The sequence below is a fragment of the Natator depressus genome, chromosome 14 (assembly GCF_965152275.1).
Source record: "Natator depressus isolate rNatDep1 chromosome 14, rNatDep2.hap1, whole genome shotgun sequence".
NCBI classification, from domain to species: domain Eukaryota; kingdom Metazoa; phylum Chordata; order Testudines; family Cheloniidae; genus Natator; species Natator depressus.
Genome location: NC_134247.1, coordinates 22,218,757 through 22,238,077, shown reverse-complemented (window position 1 = coordinate 22,238,077; position 19,321 = coordinate 22,218,757). Strand labels below are relative to the sequence as shown.

Genomic DNA, 19,321 nt, shown 5'->3' with positions numbered 1-19,321 from the left:
CTCTGTACTGGCCAAGCCCCCGGCAGACTGGTCTGGCAATCTCCTGGGAGCAGGCCAGAGGCCCGGGAGCTGCCTCTGGGCAAAGGCTTGGATCTTCCCCGGCTCAGTTCCCAGCTCTTCTACAGACTCCGTGCGTGACCTTGGGCAAATCACTCAGTCTCTGGGCCCATTGGAGGGCGAGCCTTGCGCAGTATCGCACGCTTCCCATGGCCCTACATGCGTTCCCCCTCCTTTTGCACCTTGCCTCACGCTTGAAAGGCCAGGGTGGCACAAGCAGAGAGTTCACCAGCCTGCTCTCTCAGAGGGACCACGCTGGTCCCTGATGTGAACGGAGTGCCTGTATGGCCCTGGCTTTGCTGGCCAACATTCCTCCCAGGTCAGCCCAGCGAGCTGGAGTATCCTACGGCCTCTCTGCTCGTCACACAGCCCTCTGAGAAGGGACCCAGCGGAGCTCTTCCCTGCCAAAGCCACGGCTCCGGCTCGAACGGGGTTCTACCAGCTCCGAGCACAACACTGGACACAGGGTCCTTCAATCCCAAAGCGTCACTGTTCTCGGCGTTACAGGCCCAAAGCTGCTTTGGGACAGAGCCGGGAATCTGCGCGTGCCAGCACTGGCAGCGACAGGCACCCCGACTCAGGGACCCCAGCAGCAGGACAAGGCTGGACGGTGGAGGATTGCCGCTGGCTGAACGTCTGATCCCCAGGGATGGAGAACAAGGACCCCGCTCCGGAGAAGCGGCTGGGAAGGGCAGTCAAAGGCTTTGCTCGCATCCATCAGCTGCCAGCGCTTCCCAGTGGTACAGCAAGGCTGAGCGCACCTGAGCTAATGAACGAGGGGGGCAGGTCACTGATCACTGGCCAGTCCTGTAAGGAACATCTTCCTCCCCTCGCTGCAGTCTCAGCCAGTTCTGACACGGCCTCCCAACCCTGTGGCACAGGGCGGGAAGGCCAGGCTTGCCCCGGGGGGGGTGGGTCTCTCTTACATGCTGGGCTTGCCAGTGATCCTCCCGCTACACTCCATGCGTGCAATGAGACCGATGCTTCCCCATGGCTCAGAGCGCCTGAGCCGAGGATGCCGGACTGGGCCCAGGAAGGGTCACTTCTGCTTCTTGCCACGTCTCCACAGCCCTGTGACTGGTGACGTGTGTGGGGGGGAGGGGAGGCAGGCACCCTCTCCTCCCATTGATTCTCTGCTGTCCCAACCCACCATCAGCATCCGGCTTCCTGACCCCCGAGATTGGGCTCAGCGATCTCCCTCCGTGGTTCCCAAATGGCTCTGCCTTTTGAGTCATTGCTCTCCCTGCGCTTGCCCTGGCTCACACGGGCTCGCACAGCATCACTCCCTGGTCTTTGGAGCCCCCCTTCATCATCCCTTCAGCCCCCCTCTTGTCCAGGGCTGTGAGTTTGTTACCCAGCATTCCCAGTGAGGGCCTGGGCCAGCGCTCCACAAAGGAAACGCTCCAGAAGCCAGAGGTTTCCGGCTCCCCGCGGGGAGTCAGGAGTCTGAGTCCTTCCCCACCCCAGCACTGTACGCCCTGGGTCAGCCCCAAACCTCGCACCTTGCTTTGTCGCCAGTGCTGCTGGCCGTGGAACGGAGCATGTAGAGGGCAGGACCCCTGCCCCTGGAGGGAATGGGGAGCCAGGTCTGAGCTCTCTCTCCCTGGGGTCCTTCTGGAGCAAAAGTCTGCAGCCTTGCCCAGTCCCTTTACTCCCCTTGACTGGCTTTCCTGGCAGGCCTTACAGGGAAAGCCAGCCTCTGTGCCAGGCCCCAGGCCTCTGCTCTTCCCACCAGCCCCTGGCAGGTGCTGTTCACCCCCTCGCACACATGTAGGCCTGAGGGATGTGGCTGCTATATGCACGGGGGTCCCCAGCAGCACTGGCTTGTTGCTGGCATTTACAGAGCATAGCCCATCCCCCACCCCTGGCCCAGGGTGCACCCTTGACCTGAAGCCCCTCACCCATTTCAGACCCAAGGGTGCCCAATCCAGAGACAGGCTGGAGAACCTTTCCCCCACTGGAGGGCGAGCCTTGCGCACGTGTCCCCCTCCTTTTGCACTTTGGCCTCACACTTGAAAGGCCAGCATGGCACAGGCAGAGAGTTGGGCAACCAGTTCCCACCTTCGCCAGCCCTGCCCTAGGGTGACCAGGTGTCCGGTTTTTGGGAACACCCAGTCAAAAAGTGACCCTGGTGGCTCCGGTCAGCACCGCCGACTGGGCTGTTAGAAGTCTGATCGGCGGTGCTGCGGCACTGGACAGGCTAGTCCCTACCTGTCCTGGCTCCATGCTGTGCCCCAGAAGCGGCCAGCGGGTACAGCTCCTAGGCGGGGGCTGGGGATGGGGTGGACACAGGGCTCCGCGCACTGCCCCTGCCCCAAGCACTGGCTCCGCACTCCTATTGGCCGGGAACTGCGGCCAATGGGAGCTGAGGGAGCAGTACCTGTGGGCGAGAGCAGCGCATGGAGCCTCCTGGCCCCTCCACCTAGGAGCTGGACCTGCTGTCTGCTTCCAGGGCGCAGCACGGAGCCAGGACAGGTAGGGACTAGCCTACCTTAACCCCGCTGCACTGCTGACTGGGAGCTGCCTGAGGTAAGCCCGTGCCCCAACTCCCTGCCCCAGTACTGAGTCCCCCCCAAATCTGGAGCCCCCTCCCTCACCCTGAACCCTTCATCCCCGGCCCCAGCCCAGAGCCCACACCCCCAGCCCAGAGTCCGTACCCCCTCCCACACTCCAACCCCCTGCCTCAACCCGCAGTCCCCTCCCACATTCTGAATCCCTTGACCCCACCCCCCAGCTGGGAGCACCCTCCTGCACCTCAAACCCCTCATTCCCAGCCCCACCCCAGACCCCACACCCCCAGACGTTGCCCTCACCTCCCCCTGGCACCTCAACCCCCTGTCCCAACCCAAAGCCCCCTCCCACACTCTGAACCCCTCTGTCCCACCCCCCAGCCTGGAGCCCCCTCCTGCACCCCAAACCCCTCATCCCAGAGCTCACACCCCCAGCCGGAGCTCTCACTCCCTTCCGCACCCCTCAAACCTGGAGCCCCCTTCTTCACCCCAAACCCCTCATCCCGAGCCCCACCCCAGAGCCTGCACCCCCAGACGTAGCCCTCACTGCCCCCTAGCACCTCAACCCCCTGCCCCAGCCCAAAGCCCCCTCCCATACTCTGAACCTCTCTCCCCCACCCCACAGCCTGGAGCCCCCTCCTGCACCCCAAACCCCTCATCCTAGAGCTCACACCCCCAGCCGGAGCCCTCACCCCCTTCTGCACCCCAACCCACTTCCCCAGCCCGGAGCCCTGCACCCCTCATTTCCGGCCCCACCCCGGAGCCCTCACCCCCTCCTGCACCCTACCCTCATGCCCCAGCCCAGTGAAAGTGAGTGAGGGTGGGGGAATGTAGTGAGCAGGGGGCAAGGCCTCAGGGAAGTGGGGCGGGGGGCTAGAGTGTTCGGTTTCATGCCATTAGAAAGTTGGCAACCCTACCCTGCTCCTTCGGAGGGATCTAGGGCAACCTGCTTTCAAACTGCAAAAATGGGATACATGCGGGAACCACGCCCTGTCTGTGGGCCCGTCCCCTTCTTGCTGCCCCCAGGGGGGCCTTGATGGTGGGGAGGAGGAGCAGGGGGTAGGGCCTCAGGCCCACCTCACCCTAGAGGGACCCCCTGGGTTCCCGGAGCGAATGGAGCGCCTGTGCTGGGCCTGGCTTTGCCGGCGGCCGTTCCTCCCAGCTCAGCCCAACATCGCGGTGTGCTACAGCCCCGCTGCTCATTGCACGGCCCTTTGAGAAGGGACCCAGCCGAGGGGTTGCTCCTTCCCCTTTCTGCTCTGGAGCCGTGTGCAGATCTCCCCGCACCAGCCGCTCTTACGGAGCCAGGCTCTTTTGTTCTGTGACCCGATTCCATCTTTTAACAAACGATGGGAACAATCACCGGCCCAGCGCTAATTTCTCAGCTGTCTCCAGGGGCAGCCGGGGGCCTGGGAGACAAGCGAGACGGGAGTTCATTAACAGGGGGCCTGACAAAGCCATCAGCGCCACCGTGGGAAGGCTGGGCCAGGGTTCAATGCAGTGACATGTGGGGCAGGGAAGCCTGTTTCAGGGTGGCCCCAGGCTGTGATAGGTCTGGTTGGCGGAGCTGCAATGCAGGGAGCAGCGCACGCCGATTGCCTGCAGGAAAGGGGGCCTCAGAATGGGGGTTACCCTCTTCTCTCTGCACCAGGGAACAATGGCTGCTCTACGGGCCGGGGACAGAGGAGAGCTGGGTTCAGTCCTCAGCCGTGCCACAGGCCTTGGGCCAGCGCTTCATCTCCTAGCCCCACAGGGCCTGGGCGGCTCAGTCAATCCACACGAGGGAGAGGCTGGGCTGCTACAGGATGGGAGTCCCCCGGAAAGTCCATGGCAACAATGCCCACCTGGCAGTGGCATGGGGCTGGGGCTGGCACTCTTGCTGCGCACAGGATCGTGCCCCGCCCTTCTCAGCCAGAGGGTTAGCAGCAGCGTCTACCAGTCTGGGAAGCCCCCGACGCCTTCGTAGCTGCACGGCTGAGTGGCAGGCCCGATTGGTACTACGTCAGGTCCCGGGCTCAGCGAGCGCCACGTCAGACAGGCTGTGTAAACGGAGACAGCAGAAGCCGGGTCCTTGCAGCTCTGGTGCTGTCCCGTGGGCCCGTCTGGGAGGACTCCGAACAGGGGAGCCCAGGCTCTTCGCAGCCAGGGAGCGTGGGCTAGCGGCTAGGGTGCTAGTCCGGGCGGCATGAGCCCCAGGCTCTGTCCCTGGCTCTGCCTGCGTGTCCTTAGGGCTCATCTGCACTTAAAACGCTGCCACTCCAGCTGCGACAGAGACGGGAGGAATTCGTCCGTCACCCTCGCGCTGTTTGCCCAGGGCCTTAGGTCAGTGTAACTGCCTTGCTCAGGGGAGAGGGGTTTGCATACCCCGGAACGACGGCTGGGCTGATCTGATTTTCTAGCATGGCCCATCCCTTAGTCTCTCTAGTTTCTAAAGGTTTTTAGGCCTGCCCGTGCTCCTGCTGTGTGGGGCTGTGCAGTGAAGAGGGACAGGTTCTCAGATCCTGCTGTGAAGGGGAATCAGGTGTCCATTAGATTGTATTGATAATCTAGGGCTCTTCCTCCACTGAGAGCACGTCCCTGGCTGGGGGAGCCATCTCACTGCAGCAGAGGTGTTCTGGGTCCCCCCCCCGCAACCTTTTGCTGCATTCATTGTCCTGTCAGCATGGACTGGTGCATGGCAGCTCCTGTATGATCACTGGTAACTGTCTGTTCCTACTAATAGCAACATACAGTCTATAGCATTTTCCAGCCATGAATCTCAAAGGAGAGAAGTGTCATTGGCCCTGTTTTACAGATGGGGAAACTGAGGCACGGAGCAGTGACGTGCCCAAGGTCACCCAGCAGGCCAGTGGCAGAGCCAGGAATAGGACACAGGTCTCCTGAGTCTCAGTCCAGTGCTCTAGCTGCCAGGCCATTCTGCTAGCAAGCAGGCTAGAGGTAAGCAGGGGCTGGCCACTGAGGAGGGGACCCAAGAGGCTGTTAGGTATCGTACACCCTCCTGGCTCCACGGGGACCCAAGAGGCGGTTAGGTATCGTACACCCTCTTGGCTCCACGGGGACCCAAGAGGTGGTTAGGTATCGTACACCCTCTTGGCTCCACGCAGAGGGAAGCCACAGTCCACCCCCCTGTGACCGACTTGACTCAGGCAGGATCTGGTCCCTGGTTCTGGGGTGGATGCTGAAGATGGAGAGTTTGCTGCAGAATCATTCGCGTGCTGCCTGCTCCTCAGCTCTGCCTGTCGGGTGATCTCGCTTTCAGCCTTTAGCTTCTCCACTCCTTTGCTGCCTTCTTTAATTGCCTCCCCCCCCCGCCCGCCCCGACCCACTGGTGGTCTAGTGAGCTGCCAGCCCCACAGGCTGCCTCCGTGCCGGTGCTGCATTTCCAGGCGATTTGATGATTTGTTCTGTGTCGTTAGCAGTGGGATTCCTGACAAAGCGCCCCGCGCTGTGTGCAGAAGCAGAAAGCAGCTGCCTTTGCTTTGGTCACCAAAGACAGCCTCCCCCTAGCTCTCGATTGTGCCGGGGGTATTGAAGCAGTCATCCTTGCTCTGATTTCCTGCCCTGTTCCTAGCAAGAAAGGCTGAGATGTTCCTTCTTTTCACGTACTCTGAAGAGCTGAGGCACTAAAATATCCAGGGGCAGCTGAATTCATTTACACCCCCCTCCCCCTTCTCGTTTTCTTTTTTAAAAGAACTCTACAGTGTGTGGGAAAGAGGCTGGATGGACTCTCTGAAAACAGATTGTCAGCCGTGGGGCAGGGACCATCTGCTTATTTGTTCTGTGTGTCCAGCACCTAGCGCGAAAGGGTCCTGAAGCCCGCCTGGGCTCCTGGGTGCCGATACCACAAATAGTAAATAATAATAACAATAGCCAGGAAGAGTGGCAGTGCAAGCTTCCCCCCACCGCACATCCCTCAGCCCAGACCCAAGCAGCCACCTCTGGGGGGAGACAACAGCTCACAGGAACTGCTATGCTGGCTCAGATTGTCTAGTCCAATATCTTGTCTCTGAAAGAGGCCAGCACCAGCTGCCTCAGAGGAACAAACCCCATAGTGGGTAGTCGTGGGGTAATCTGCCCCCTGGGGATGTTTCCTCTGTTGCCCCTTGTACAGAAGCGAGGACTCACCGCCGTGGCGCCTCCTGCTGGTTGTCTGGGAATTAGCTCTTTCCAGCCTCAGAGCATCCTCTGCTGGCCGGTGTCTTGCCTGCCGCTGGCCCCGTGTCCCTCCCGGACCCCGGTGCCTGTTTTGCTCAGGGTTCTGCCCTAGCAGTACCCCCACACTCTGGGTCTCCCCTCCCAGGGGAACCCGCAACCCTCTAAACCTACCTTGCCTCAGTGGCTACTGCCAGTCGTCATCTAGCCCCTGCTCCCTGGGGCAAACTGCAGTGTAATGGCTACTCATCGTTGGCAAGGAGGTTAGGACCAGCTGCCTCTGCCCATTCCCAGGCTGCCCCTCTGCAGCCCCAGTACCTTTCTGGGCCTTTACCAAGGCCTGCAGCCTGGGGGTTTACCAGGCTGGAGCTCCCCAGCTCCCTTTGCCCTTCCCCAGCACTGCTCCAGTTCAGGTACCTTGCTCCCAGGCAGCTAGCCCTTCCCACTCCAGGGCTAGAGTGAGACTTCTACGGCTCCTGTCCCTCAGCCCTCTTATAGGGCCAGCTGTGCCCTGATTGAGCTGGCCACAGCGGTGGCTGCTTCCCCGCTCAGCTTTTCCCAGCCACAGCCCTCTCCAAGGTTGCTTTTAACCCCTCTTTACTGGAGTGGGGCAGTTGCCCCACTACACCCCCCATCAGTGAACAGTTAGCCTGGGCCCTGGAGCAAATGGATGTTGTCATTGTCTGTACATGTGTCAGCTCCTGTTTGAAACCCTGCCGAGATCTTGACTTCCCGCACATCCAAGGGCAGGGAGTTCCGCAGGCTGTTGAGTGATCAAGCATTTCCAGGCATTGGTTCCACACGTCCTGCCTTTCACTCTCATTCACCACCCCCTTTGGGTTGTGCTGGTGTCAGTAACACTGAAGGCAGCCCACAGGGCTGGGGTCCGTTTGGACCAGAGCCAGCAGAGGGGGTTGAAGCGCGGGGGTGGAGGTCTCTACTTGCTCATGCTAAGGGATGACCAAGGTGGGATCTGGCTGCATACACGCAGTGGAAGGGTATTAATGTGCGGCTGGAGGGGGATATTGAAGGCAACGCCGGGAGCTAGAGCCAGGAGTAAGGGGATAAAAGCCAGGGTTCTCCCCAGCCTACTGGGCCTTTGCCCGACAGGAGCACTGCTGAGTGCCCCCCAAATAAAGGGGCGACAAGCTCTCTGGTGCTCCCCTGGCACACCCCTTCCTATGAGGCAGTGTGTGTTCCCCTCTGTGGCCGGCCAGCTCTGCGTCTTCTGAGGAGGCTGGTCCAGTGACTGGGACACAAGCCTGGGACTCGGGGTAACAGGCTTCTTGGGTAGCCTTGGGCAGTCACTTTGCCTCTTTCTGCCTCAGTTCCCCACCTGTGCGCTGGGCGCAAGGCACGGCACAGCCTTGCCCCCGGGGGGCTGTGGGGATGAGTACAGGGAAGGCTGAGGTGCTCAGTGATGGGACCAGGTAGACGGGCAGAGTGGCAGTCTGGGTCCCTGGTCAGGTTTGGGAATGGTGGGGTGATGCCAGGGGTCATTCGGCAGGGAGATGTCTGGCTGCGGGGAAGCAGTGTCTTTGCTGCTGCTGCTTCCTTGTGTCAGTCCCGGCAGATGGGCCTGCTCCCCCCACCATGCTCTGTTCAGCACCATCGCCCACATGCTAACGGGTCTTCTTGGGTCGGCCTCTCCGTCCTTTGCCCAGGGCTGCGCGTTACACGAGCGACCCTTCGGAGCTGGCGTGCCCTCGCTGTCCTCTACGGGTGTCACTTGGAGCGTGTCTCTCATGTACATGTTCCTCACGGGGTCCTTCTCAACCTTCCCTGTTGTTCCATTCTGGGGAATGGGTCGTTTGCTCACCTGGTTACTTTGTTCCCAATGCTCAGTGGCACACACTACACCTGGCCGGACCCCCGCTGTGTCGACCTTCCCTTTTCACCTTCCTGGCATCTTCCAGACTGCACCACTTCTCTCTCTCCAGCTGAGCCACACAGCCCCTTTGCTTGGGGCGTTTAATTAGACTGGGAGACATGCTGGAGTAGACAGGGTAGGGGGCCAAGTGTCTGGGTTAGATGAACGCAGCTCTGTCCCTCTCTGGTGTGAGGATCCAGACGTGTCCTGGCAAACCACCGTACAGTCCCTGGTACACACTGCACTGGGGAGAGCGCTTGTTCGGACAGATGGCCGCATGGCACCGTGATGCCTCCATGCCCAAACGGCAGCATGGCAGAGTTAGCCAATCGGCAGGGCCTTCCCCATCAGACTTTTTCGGGCATGTCCAGTGTGGGTCTCAGATCTTCAGCAGGTGTGTGCACTGCAGGGTAACACATGAAGGCTGCAGTTCATGCAGAAGCCAACATCTGCACCTCGTTGCCTGCACGTCTGTCTGGAAATGCTCCACTGAGTATTAAGGGGAAATCGCATCTGCCTTGGTTTTTGGATTGAACATCTGTGCATGGCTACCTCCAGCTAATCCCTGTGCAATGAACTGGCTCTCGGTGCACAGAAATCATCTGGATACAAGGAAGATCCACAAGTGGCATGTGATGGTCAGGTCTTGACCTGTTCTCTCCTCCGTATGGCTTAACCCCGTCTCCAAGCACATACCAGAGCGCATGCAGATCTATTCAGCTGTGACACTTTGGAGAGAGACGTCTCTTTGATGCGAGGCTGCGTTTGAACCTTGGGAAAGGCTGAGGTTGAAGCCAGGTTAAATAAATAAAAAATGGAGAAAAGCAAAGCTCTGGAAGCTTGAAGACCTGGAGATGTGACGTTTCCACAGCTCTCCTGCAAAATGTCTTGTGTGAGAAGCAACACACACCAAGCTCAGCCAGCCCAGGCCATCCCACACCGAGCCTCTCCGCCCCTCCCCAACTATGCTGTGTGCCTTTCTGGCGTGGTCCTGCCTGGCACCAGGAACCACACCTCGCAGATGGCCAGAATAACTGTATCAAGCCTGTCTGCAGTGTGTGGCCCGTTCCCCAGCTCCAGCCCTGCAGCGCCAGCCTGTACAGAGATCTCCAGGCTCTGTGGCAGTGATACACCTCTTACAGGATCAGAGACGTGTATATCCAGAGAGCCTGTGTAGTGTTAATGAGCAGCTGGCGGAGATGAGCCATTGGTGTGAACTGGTGGGGTCACTCTGATGTTTCCACTGTGTGTTCCATGGATCGGGTGCAGACGGGTGGCGGGGCCTCTCTTCTGTTCGCAGCTGTGGAGGGAGTCGGCTGGTGCCTGGCCCAGCTTTGGCTCCAGATAAATAACCAGCGAGCATCACCTGATGGAACGGAGTAGCCAGCTGGTGCCACTCCACAGGTGGTTTGCTAACGACAGATGAATGGAGCAGCCAAGTGCAGAGGACACTGAGGGGAGCCCCTGAGATGGCTGACTGGAGAGTGGAGCCTGGGGGAATGGGGGAGCCGGGGCACCTGTAATGCGGGGCTGCTGCTGCACAACAATGAAGTGCCTCCGCAGAGAGGTACAGGGACAGACAGCACGCTCCGGGCCTGCAGCATTTCTGTCCCGAGGCAGAGCTATCCCTGATCCCCTCTCCACCCTCTCCAGCTCCCTCCCTGCCGCAAACAGCAAGAGGAACGTGGTAAAGAGCACAAAGCAGGCTGGCTGGAAACGGCGAATCCAAGCAGTGATCGGCAGCGAGCATCTTCACACCGGGACCCCGAGCCGAACACACACGGGCGCAGAGGAGAGAAGCAGTCACAGCGAGGGGAGATCGCTCAGCCTCGGATCACTGCCCTTCGTGCGGAACGCTCCGTCGTCGGTGGCGATCAAACGGAAAAGCGAAGCACGGCTGGGCGGGTTTCACTGCAGCAAATTCCAGAAAAGGAGGGTGGGGACCATCTGGCTGAAATTCTCTGCAGCCGGCTTCCAGTCTGGGGCTGCCAAAGAAGCAGATGGGGAAGCCGGCTGGACTGCAGATTTACCAGGCAGGTAACTGTAGGCTTAGACTGAGGCACGTAAACATGAAGAGCCACTCTACCTCCAGTGTAAACCCACTGCCATACAGCGTCAGGCGTACTGTATGCACACAGGTACACACACACACGCCCCTCTCCTTCCCTGCACAACACCTGAATGCGTAGGCCATCTCACACACCACACACACATTCACCCAAACCCAGTGTTACCATTCCATCTCCTGGGCCCATTCACCAGTGGGTTATTGTTGCATTGATTCTGTGCCAGGGCAATCTGTGGGTGTATAGGGAGTTTGATGCCTTTCTGGGCCTCCTTGTGAGCTCAGGGCCCTACATTCTGCATTTCCACATGGCCCCATCACTTCCCAGTTCCATGGGCTCCTCCCACTGAGCTCAGGATACCACCCCCGCAGAGGTGAAGGCTGAGCCCTGCCTCTCAGACAGGATAGGCATGGCCCCCACCAGCTCCTGAGTGGCATGTGCTCCAGCAGGCCACTCATTAAAACATCCATTGGGTGTTGGATAGGCTGCGCAGAGGGGAAGGGAGGGCAGCTGAGTAGGGGGCACCTGAGTCTCTTGGGGAGACGTGGGAGGCAGTTTGGGATTGTAGATTAAACACATCAGGTGGTACTTTGGCTAAAATGATCAGTAGTGAATAGCTAACACATGTGGTGTGGCATTAGGTTTCAGAGTTAACAGTCATTTGGGATGAATGGGCAGCCTATGGTGTCAGGCTGTCTGCAGACTCAGGAGCACAGTGCCTCACTGGTGACATTTTGAAGTATTTTTTCTCAACCATGAGGGTCAGAAAGATTTTTTAAATATGAAAACTTAAGATTCGGGAACCCGGGGGGGGGGGGGGTTGGGGAGGATCCTGCTGCGAATTCTGAAGCCCTGGCTTCCCAGAATCCCTGGGGCTTGACCCTCATCTGATTTGTAACGAACATTCATAAAAATGACAGCTGTGTTGAGGAATGTAAGGTTGGAATAGCAGGGGGCTGCGGGTCAGGAGTGAGGAGCATCAGAAGAGTATGTGCCTGTCTCAGGACTGGAATAGCAGAGGGCTGTAGCCCAGACTGCGGTGGCTCAGCACAGCTGCATTTGGGGAGTGCAGGACAGGAGATGCAGGGGTGCTGAAGTCCTCCTTGGGGTGTTCTAGCAAAGCTGCATAGGGAAGCTACAGCCGACTGGCTGTTCACACGAGACAGGGCAGGGCTCTGTCACACAAGTTCACATACGTGGCCCATGGAAGGAAAGCCAACGATGGTTTGATGTTATTGGCTGGGATTTCCTGGAGTCCCTTAGAGCAACGTGTCAGGGAGCTGGTGATGACCCCTGGCACTGGCGGCCAGATGTTGCCGCTGTCGGTTCTCAGGGGCTGCAGAGTGTGGCGCTCCGGGGCGACACTGATGAGAAATGATCTAACTCCTCCCTGCTGGGGAGAGAAGCGAAAGGAGCTGGATCTCCCTCTGCCCCCTTGTTGTATTGTGGACCTGGAGGCTTCCTCTGGAGGCTCTAGACAGGTTTCAGAGGAGCAGCCATGTTAGTCTGTATTCGCAAAAAGAAAAGGAGGACTTGTGGCACCTTAGAGACTAAGAAATGTATTTGAGCATAAGCTTTCGTGAGCTACACTGAATGCATCCGATGCAGTGAGCTGTAGCTCACGAAAGCTTATGCTCAAATAAATTGATTAGTTTCTAAGGTGCCACAAGTCCTCCTTTTCTTTCTGGAGGCTCTGTTCACTTGAGCCAATTGGCCAGCATAAGCTCTGCAGGCTCCCACGCGATCGTCGCTCGGGCTGATTTCTGACGCTGCTTCTGCTGTTCCTAACCTACCAGTCAAGCGAATGCTGCTGGCCCTCTAATGCTGTATGGTTCCTTTCAGGGTAGGAGCCATGAACCCCACCATGGGGAGGACTCTGCCTTTGGTAGCTTTCCTTCAGCCCCATGGCCTAATACTCTGCTCACTGCCATCTAGAGTCTGCTGAGTGTCCCCGGTGACCGGTCTGGCATCCTGCTGGTGTAGATAGTGGCCCGCAGCATGAGATCTGAGTCAGGCTGCAAGAGGCATGACAGAAAGCCCAGCGCCTTGGATTTGTTTGTACCTGTGGCCATCTCAAGCCAGCTAGGCTTTTTGCGGCCTCCTCTCCGGTCTCAGGCAGGGAGACAGCACCAGGATTTGGGAAGAGAGGGATAGAAAAGTGGCAGAGATTAAAGGAAACCAGCCCGTTGCGTGGCAGTGCTCTGTGTCCAGGCCTCAGCGTGGCTGGGGCCTAGTATGGTTGCTAATGGGAGCAGGAGGGGAGAGAGATATTACAAACCAGGGGATGAAACTGACCAAAGTCGGAAGTGGGCTGGTTATCAGGAGAAACTTCCTCTTGGTCAGATCCACAGATGTGGAAGGGGTGGAAGCCCAATTGCCTAGATGGTTTCAGTGCAGACTGCGCTGGAGAACACAGTGTGCACCGTGACAGTTCTGCACTGGAAGGTGAATCACAGCCGGGAATCACAGAACCGGAGCTGTGCCCTCACCCGGGCAGAAGGATGCTGCCCCTGGTTGCTTTTTGCCCTGGGTGGGGTGCACCCTGGGTCAGATCTGCCCATGTTTAATTTGACTGTGGTTTCTTGTTTCATTTTTAGGTCCTCCTTGACCTGCCCGCACTGTCTGAAGCAGAGCAACACCTTTGACCCCTTCCTGTGTGTCTCGTTACCCATCCCCCTGCGCCAGACCAGGTACGTGAGCCTCTGCTCTGAGCTTGCACCTGGATTGGCCCCTGGGAAACATCTTCCATCCCCACGCCATCCCTCTCTTTCCCGCCCTGTCTCCTGTTTTCCGGCAGGGGGCCCTGCTAGCCTGTAAGCCAGCGCAGTGTGCGGTGGGAGCCATGTGCTGCTTGCCTGTCCCTGTCCCTGGCAGGGGGCCCTGCTGCAGAAGGCATAGGTGCTGGAACTAGGGGTGCTGGGGGTGCTGCTGCACCCCTTGGTTTGAAGTGGTTTCCATTATAAACAGGGTTTACAGTTGGGTTCAATGGCTCTCAACACCCCCACTATACAAATTGTTCCAGTGCCCCTGGCCGAAGGTGGGGCTGCTCGCTGTGGGGGAAAGGGGCTAGTATGGATGGAGTGTCGGGGGTCTGTCTCCGGGTTCCAATCACAGTGAGCTGGGCGGGTCCCATCGCAGTTGCTATTGGTCAGTCCACAGCCCAGACGCACCACGCTACTTGTCAATGTGGTGACCTAGGACTGGCAGAATGGGACAGCGGGGCCGGTGGAGGTTCAGCAGAGCTGTGTGTGGGGGGAGCCCAGGGCTGGGATATCAAGTGGCTGCGTGTCGGTGTGGGGGGAGCCCAGGGCTGGGATACCAAGGGCCTGCGGGTCAGGTCGGAAGTGAGGGGCACCGGTACAGCTGTGTGCGTGAGCCCAGGGCTGGCATAGCAGGGGGCTGCAGGTCGGGAGTGAGGGGCATCAGTACAGCTGTGTGCGTGAGCCCAGGGCTGCGATACCAAGGGCCTGCGGGTCAGGTCAGAAGTGAGGGGCACCAGTACAGCCGTGTGCATGAGCCCAGGGCTGGGCTAGCAGGGGGCTGCAGGTCGGGAATGAGGGGCACTGGCAGAGCTGTCGGGGGGGGAGCTCAGGACCGGGAGATCGGAGGATGATGACTGACATGCGCTGGCAAAGCTGCAGGGCAGACTGGTGGGTCCTTGGCTGGAGCTTGGCTTTCAATCAGGACTGAGGTGCATCGGCTGTGGTTGGGCCAGGGAAACACTTGCAAAACTGCCCTCCCTTCATTGCCCTGCACTCCCGCTCTGTCACCTGAAGGGGACATGGCAACAGCTGCGCTCGCCCCAAGCCCCAGCAGGGGGGTGGGACTTCCGACTGTAGGTGTTCGCCCATAAAACACTCCGATACCAAAAGAAAAAGTATTTGGTGTTTATCCAGTGAACACCGGAAATGGCTACTTGTAGTTACAGGCGGCAGGTGGTGCATTCTGCCGGGGAGATTCCTGAAGCACACGAACTGGCTGCACATTAATGGAGCTGCGCAGACCCTGCTGGTGCGCTCTAAACGTTGCCTAGTGCGCTTTAACCCAGAGCCATTTGAAGCAGTCCTACATTAATGTGCACCAGGGAACGTTACCAAGAGACACTCAGTACAGCACATACAAAGGAAAGCCCCCCTGCCATTTTTGGACAGCTGCATAAAACTCAAAATTTGCTAAAAAATACCCCCCCCAAAGAAATTAATAAACCCTTAAAACCAAACGCCCTCCATGGGGGGCAGAGGCAGCTCTGCAGTCGCCATTCTGCCCCCTGCATTAGCCAGCACTGGGCTCTGCAACCTCTAATAGAGAGGTTCTGTTATGGGAGGTCAGCCCATTCTTCTCACAGGGCAGCTTTCGTTCCAGCTCCTTCATCTGTATTTCTAGGAACTCAGCTGCTCTTTCTCCGGCTTGGGCAACATCAAGCAAGGAGTAGCCACCAGGGTGTTTGAAAAGGTGCAAACCTGCAAAGGAAGGAAGGAAAGAAAATGAGACTTTTTACTGAGATTGGTGAGAGCAAAACAACCATTTTCTTACCCGTCAAATCCTCCTTTGCATTCTGAACTAGCAGCCGGTTCCTACAGATCGGCTGCCCCCACGCTGGCTCATTAGGACACAGATCACCGGCTCCTGTGATATCATTTCTCAGACCCGAGGTCTTACAGACGAGAGCTGAGGCCGTCCACCTGACAGGATTTACTCTTCCAAAGAGCTGTTTTCACACTTTGCAATCGATAATAGATGCTGGCGCGAACAGCAGCGTCAGCGCTGAACTGAGAGACGTGTCTGGTAACAATTCCCGCAGCAGGAAGTGTGTTTGGCAAGCGTTTGCGCTGAACGTGCCTCCCGGTCTCGTTGGAGCTGCGACGTTAACGTGCAATTAGTCGCAAAAACCGACAGTGGGAGGAAACACTTGTCCCTGTGTGTCTGGGAGCCCGCCCTGCTGGCAGGTTCTGTTCTGTCTCTGGTTGCACAACACCCGCACAACAGGGCTCCCTCTGCGTGCCGGCAGCGCCTGGGGCTAGTGTGGTACACTCCAGGGGGACAGTACCGCTCTGCACCCACAAACCTGCCCTCCAGCCCTGCCTGAGGGACCTTTACAGGGTGCTGGGGGAAGAGGCAGAAGGAGAATCAGGCAGCTGAGCGTAAGTTCGGAGCAAGGGGCAGCGTGGAGTCGTAAAGTGGTCCTTGGTTCCCCTCTTGCTCCCGGGGCAGTCACCTTGTACCAGGCGCAGACGATACTTTCCCCTCCGCACTGGGTCTGCTGCGCTGGCCAGTGTGCGTGCCTGTGTGGGGGGGTGTGCGTGAGCACATTGTGCAGTCAAGTCTCCACCCAGCTGTGGGGGGAGGAGGGGCGGAGTAGCGGCTACCTTTACACGGCAGAGAAGGGGCCACAGACGCTTTCCTACCAGCCTGTGCGGCTGCGGAGCCAAGGTCTTGGCTGGCTCCCAGGTGCCCGGCCCCACCTCTGCAGAGAAGCCTGGAGGCGGTGGTTCAGGTCTGTCCCAGTCTAACCCCTCAGTAGCGCCGTGTGGGACAGGTACAGCAGCTGGAGGGCGCTGCCCGGAGACTTAGCAGCTGTCTGGGGTTATTTGTCCCGTCCCTCCCCGGGTAAGAGCAGCCTGTGAGGTCCCGTCATAGGGCAGAAGGGGCTGTTAGATCCTGGCCTGACCCCCTGCAGAGCACACGCCACAGGATTTCACCGTTACCTCTGCAGGTAGCCCAGTCACTTGCCTCAGGCCAGCATGTCTCTTCCAGAACAGCAGCCAGCCTTCCTGTGGAGACCGCAAGAGACGGGAGAATCCACCTCTTCCCTCAGCACTGGGGTCCGGTGGGAAATCACCCCACTCTGCTCAGAATGGTTTCTGATGAGATCAGGAGCTTTGCCTCCCCCTGGTGGCTCCAAGTCATGAGTCAGCCCCCCAAAAATCATGAGAGAGGCTTCAAAAGCTTGAGTGTGTGACCAGGAATACATCTGAGGGTTGTTTGTGTGACTGGCTGGCTTTGGAGCCGTGAGGTCGCACCCAGGCCAAGTTTCAGCTTTTCTCCAAAGGCTAAGGACTAAAAAAAAATTTTAAATCCAAGCTGAGATTCTCCTCTCTCCCCAGGACTCCAGGAGCTGGGGCTTTAAGAAAATCCCTGTTAGTGAGAGACTTGGCAACACGGCATCACAGGAAAATTGCAACAAATAACATTTTAAAACCTCTCTAAGAAAGATTTAAAATAGGGACTAAGGGCACCGTTTTAATGTCTGCTACCACAGGCCCTCCCAGGCTTAGAAAGAAGGATTGCAGGGCCCTGAAACACAAACAAGGTCCCGTCTGCAGCAACCCAAAGCTCCCATTGCTTGCGCTGTGGATCCCTGGGACAGCATTTATTAAAAGAACTTGTATCACAGCCGCATCTGGAGGCTTCAGACAAGATCAGAACCTCGTGCTGGGCACTGTGCAGACCCAGAGCGAGGCAGTGTGTGTGCTCCAGAGAGCTCTGATAAGACACAGAGAGGCTGAGAGAGGAAACTGAGGCACAGAGACTTGTTTGAAGTCACACAGTAGGTCACTGGCAGAACCATATCTCCTGAGTCCTGGCCCATTAGCTCACCCTGCCTCTTAAACTGGAACCTCTCCCCAGTCCGGACTGAGCACAGCCCACCCTGGGGCCTGGGAGGTTACGGGGAGGGGGGGGAAATGTCTCTGCTGGGTTGATCCAAATTCTGCAGAAGGTGGTGGCTGTGTGAAGCTGCCCTGAGCTTTGGGGGTCAGGGGCAGTCCTGGCCCAGGTGGGTTAGTGGGCCCAGTCCCAGCACATGTGGGCAGCCCCAGTTGGCAAGGAACCTAGTGTGTCAATAATGCCAGCTGGGTCTTGCATGAGCTTACCAAAGGCAGGCGTAAATGCCAGTAGGGTTGTGAGTGTACAGCAGAGCTCTGTGTGTGTGTGTGTGCGCACGCATGCGCAGGCAGAGACGTGTGGGTGTGCAGTGGGTGTGCGTACGGAGGCAGCAGGGCTGTGTGTGTGCGCGCGCGCAGGATGGGGGATGAAGTGCGGAAAGTGCTTGTAATGTTCGCGGACTCATCCCAACCTTCCTGCCACCAGCGGCTCAAACCGGCTGTTTCTGGGGAGGGAGTCGGTCAGCTCCTCCTGCTGGGCACTGGGGCACGGCACTGCACAGGCTAAGCCCCTGGCTGCTTAGTCTGGGGTTCCTTTAAGACCCACAGTCGCCCAGTCTTTTACACACTTGTAACGAGGCTGGTTCTGGCGGGACCCAACGGAGAGTGCCAATTCAGGGCAACTTGCTTCAAGCAGGGCAGTTACAGCCCAAGGCTGGGGTTTCCGTGCACACCAAGGCAAACCAGACCAGCCAGATAGAGAAGACTTTCGTCTCACCCCACTGGCTAACCACAAGTCACACAAGCAATTCCCTGAGACACCCCAGTTTCCCAGTATCCCCACCAGTGCCACTCATTATGGGGACAAATGGTTATGAAAACCAATATCCCAGTAAAAGAAAAAAGGTTCTCTCGATCCCAAAGGACCAAGCCCCAGACCCAGGTCAATATACAAATCAGATCTTACCCACAAATCACGCTGTTGCCAATCCTTTAGAATCTAAAATCTACAGGTTTATTCATAAAAGGAAAAGATACAGATGAGAGCTAGAACTGGTTAACTGGAATCAATTACATACAGTAATGGCAAAGTTCTTGGTTCAGGCTTGCAGCAGGGATGGAATAAACTGCAGGTTCAAATCAAGTCTCTGGAGTACATCCGCAGCTGGGACGGGTCTTTCAGTCCTTGGTTCAAAGCTTCAGTGTAGCAAAGTCCCTCCAGAGGTAAGAAGCAAGACTGAAGACAAGATGGAGGAGCTGCAGCAGCTTTTTATATTCTCTTGCCGTGTGGTCTTTCTTTCTTGGTCCCAAAGACAAGCTGTCCATCACACGGCCTGGAAAAACCTCAGAGCTCTGTCCATAGGCATGTCCCTGCACACCTTGCTGAGTCCCAAGGCATGTCTGCCTTCTCTCAGTGGGTCAGTTGTATAGCTGATGGGGCCATCAAGCAGGCTAGGCAGAGCTGACACCAACTTGTCTGGGGTGTCCCCCAGAAGCATAGCATAAGTTTGAATACAGACAGTATAGAGCCAATATTCATAACTTCAACTATAAAAATGATACACACATATAGACAGCATAATCATAACCAGCAAACCATAACCTTGTCTTAGACACCTCATTTGACCCCCTTTATATAAGATTTGGTGCCACTACAGGACCTTGGTTGCAACCATGTTCTATATGGTCCCAGTTCAAATCAATAACGTCACAGCACTGTTTGCTTGCTCTGGTACTATTCCTTTGGGCAGTAACACTCCCATGCTCTGCTGCACAGCTTGGCTTCTGCAAATTGATACTATCATTGTTCCGCTAGGGGCTTCACTGACAGATTTAAATACTTTATAAACCCCTGTGGTGGAATGTACAGGGCCCAGCCTCATCCCTCATTGCCCAGCAGCGTCGCTGTGCTAAGTGATTCATTTCCTTGGCTGACTAAATATTGCTCATTGGCTATGAGTCCTGAGGTTTGACATTTCGGAGAAGGGGTGGGGGAATCCCACCGGAGGGTCTGATCCAAAAGCTAAAAGGATTTGTTCCTGCGGACTACAACATCCCGTGTCT

The 19,321-nt window shown here is 57.6% G+C and overlaps 1 protein-coding gene across 1 annotated transcript in view; it reads left to right on the top strand.

Annotated features, from left to right (window-relative positions):
- USP43 (ubiquitin specific peptidase 43) overlaps positions 1-19,321 on the top strand; it is a 176,290-nt gene that overhangs the window by 88,061 nt on the left and 68,908 nt on the right. Inside the window, exon 4 of the mRNA XM_074971087.1 lies at positions 13,253-13,345. Coding sequence (XP_074827188.1) covers positions 13,253-13,345 — 93 coding nt within the window. The remainder of the gene's footprint in view (positions 1-13,252; positions 13,346-19,321) is intronic.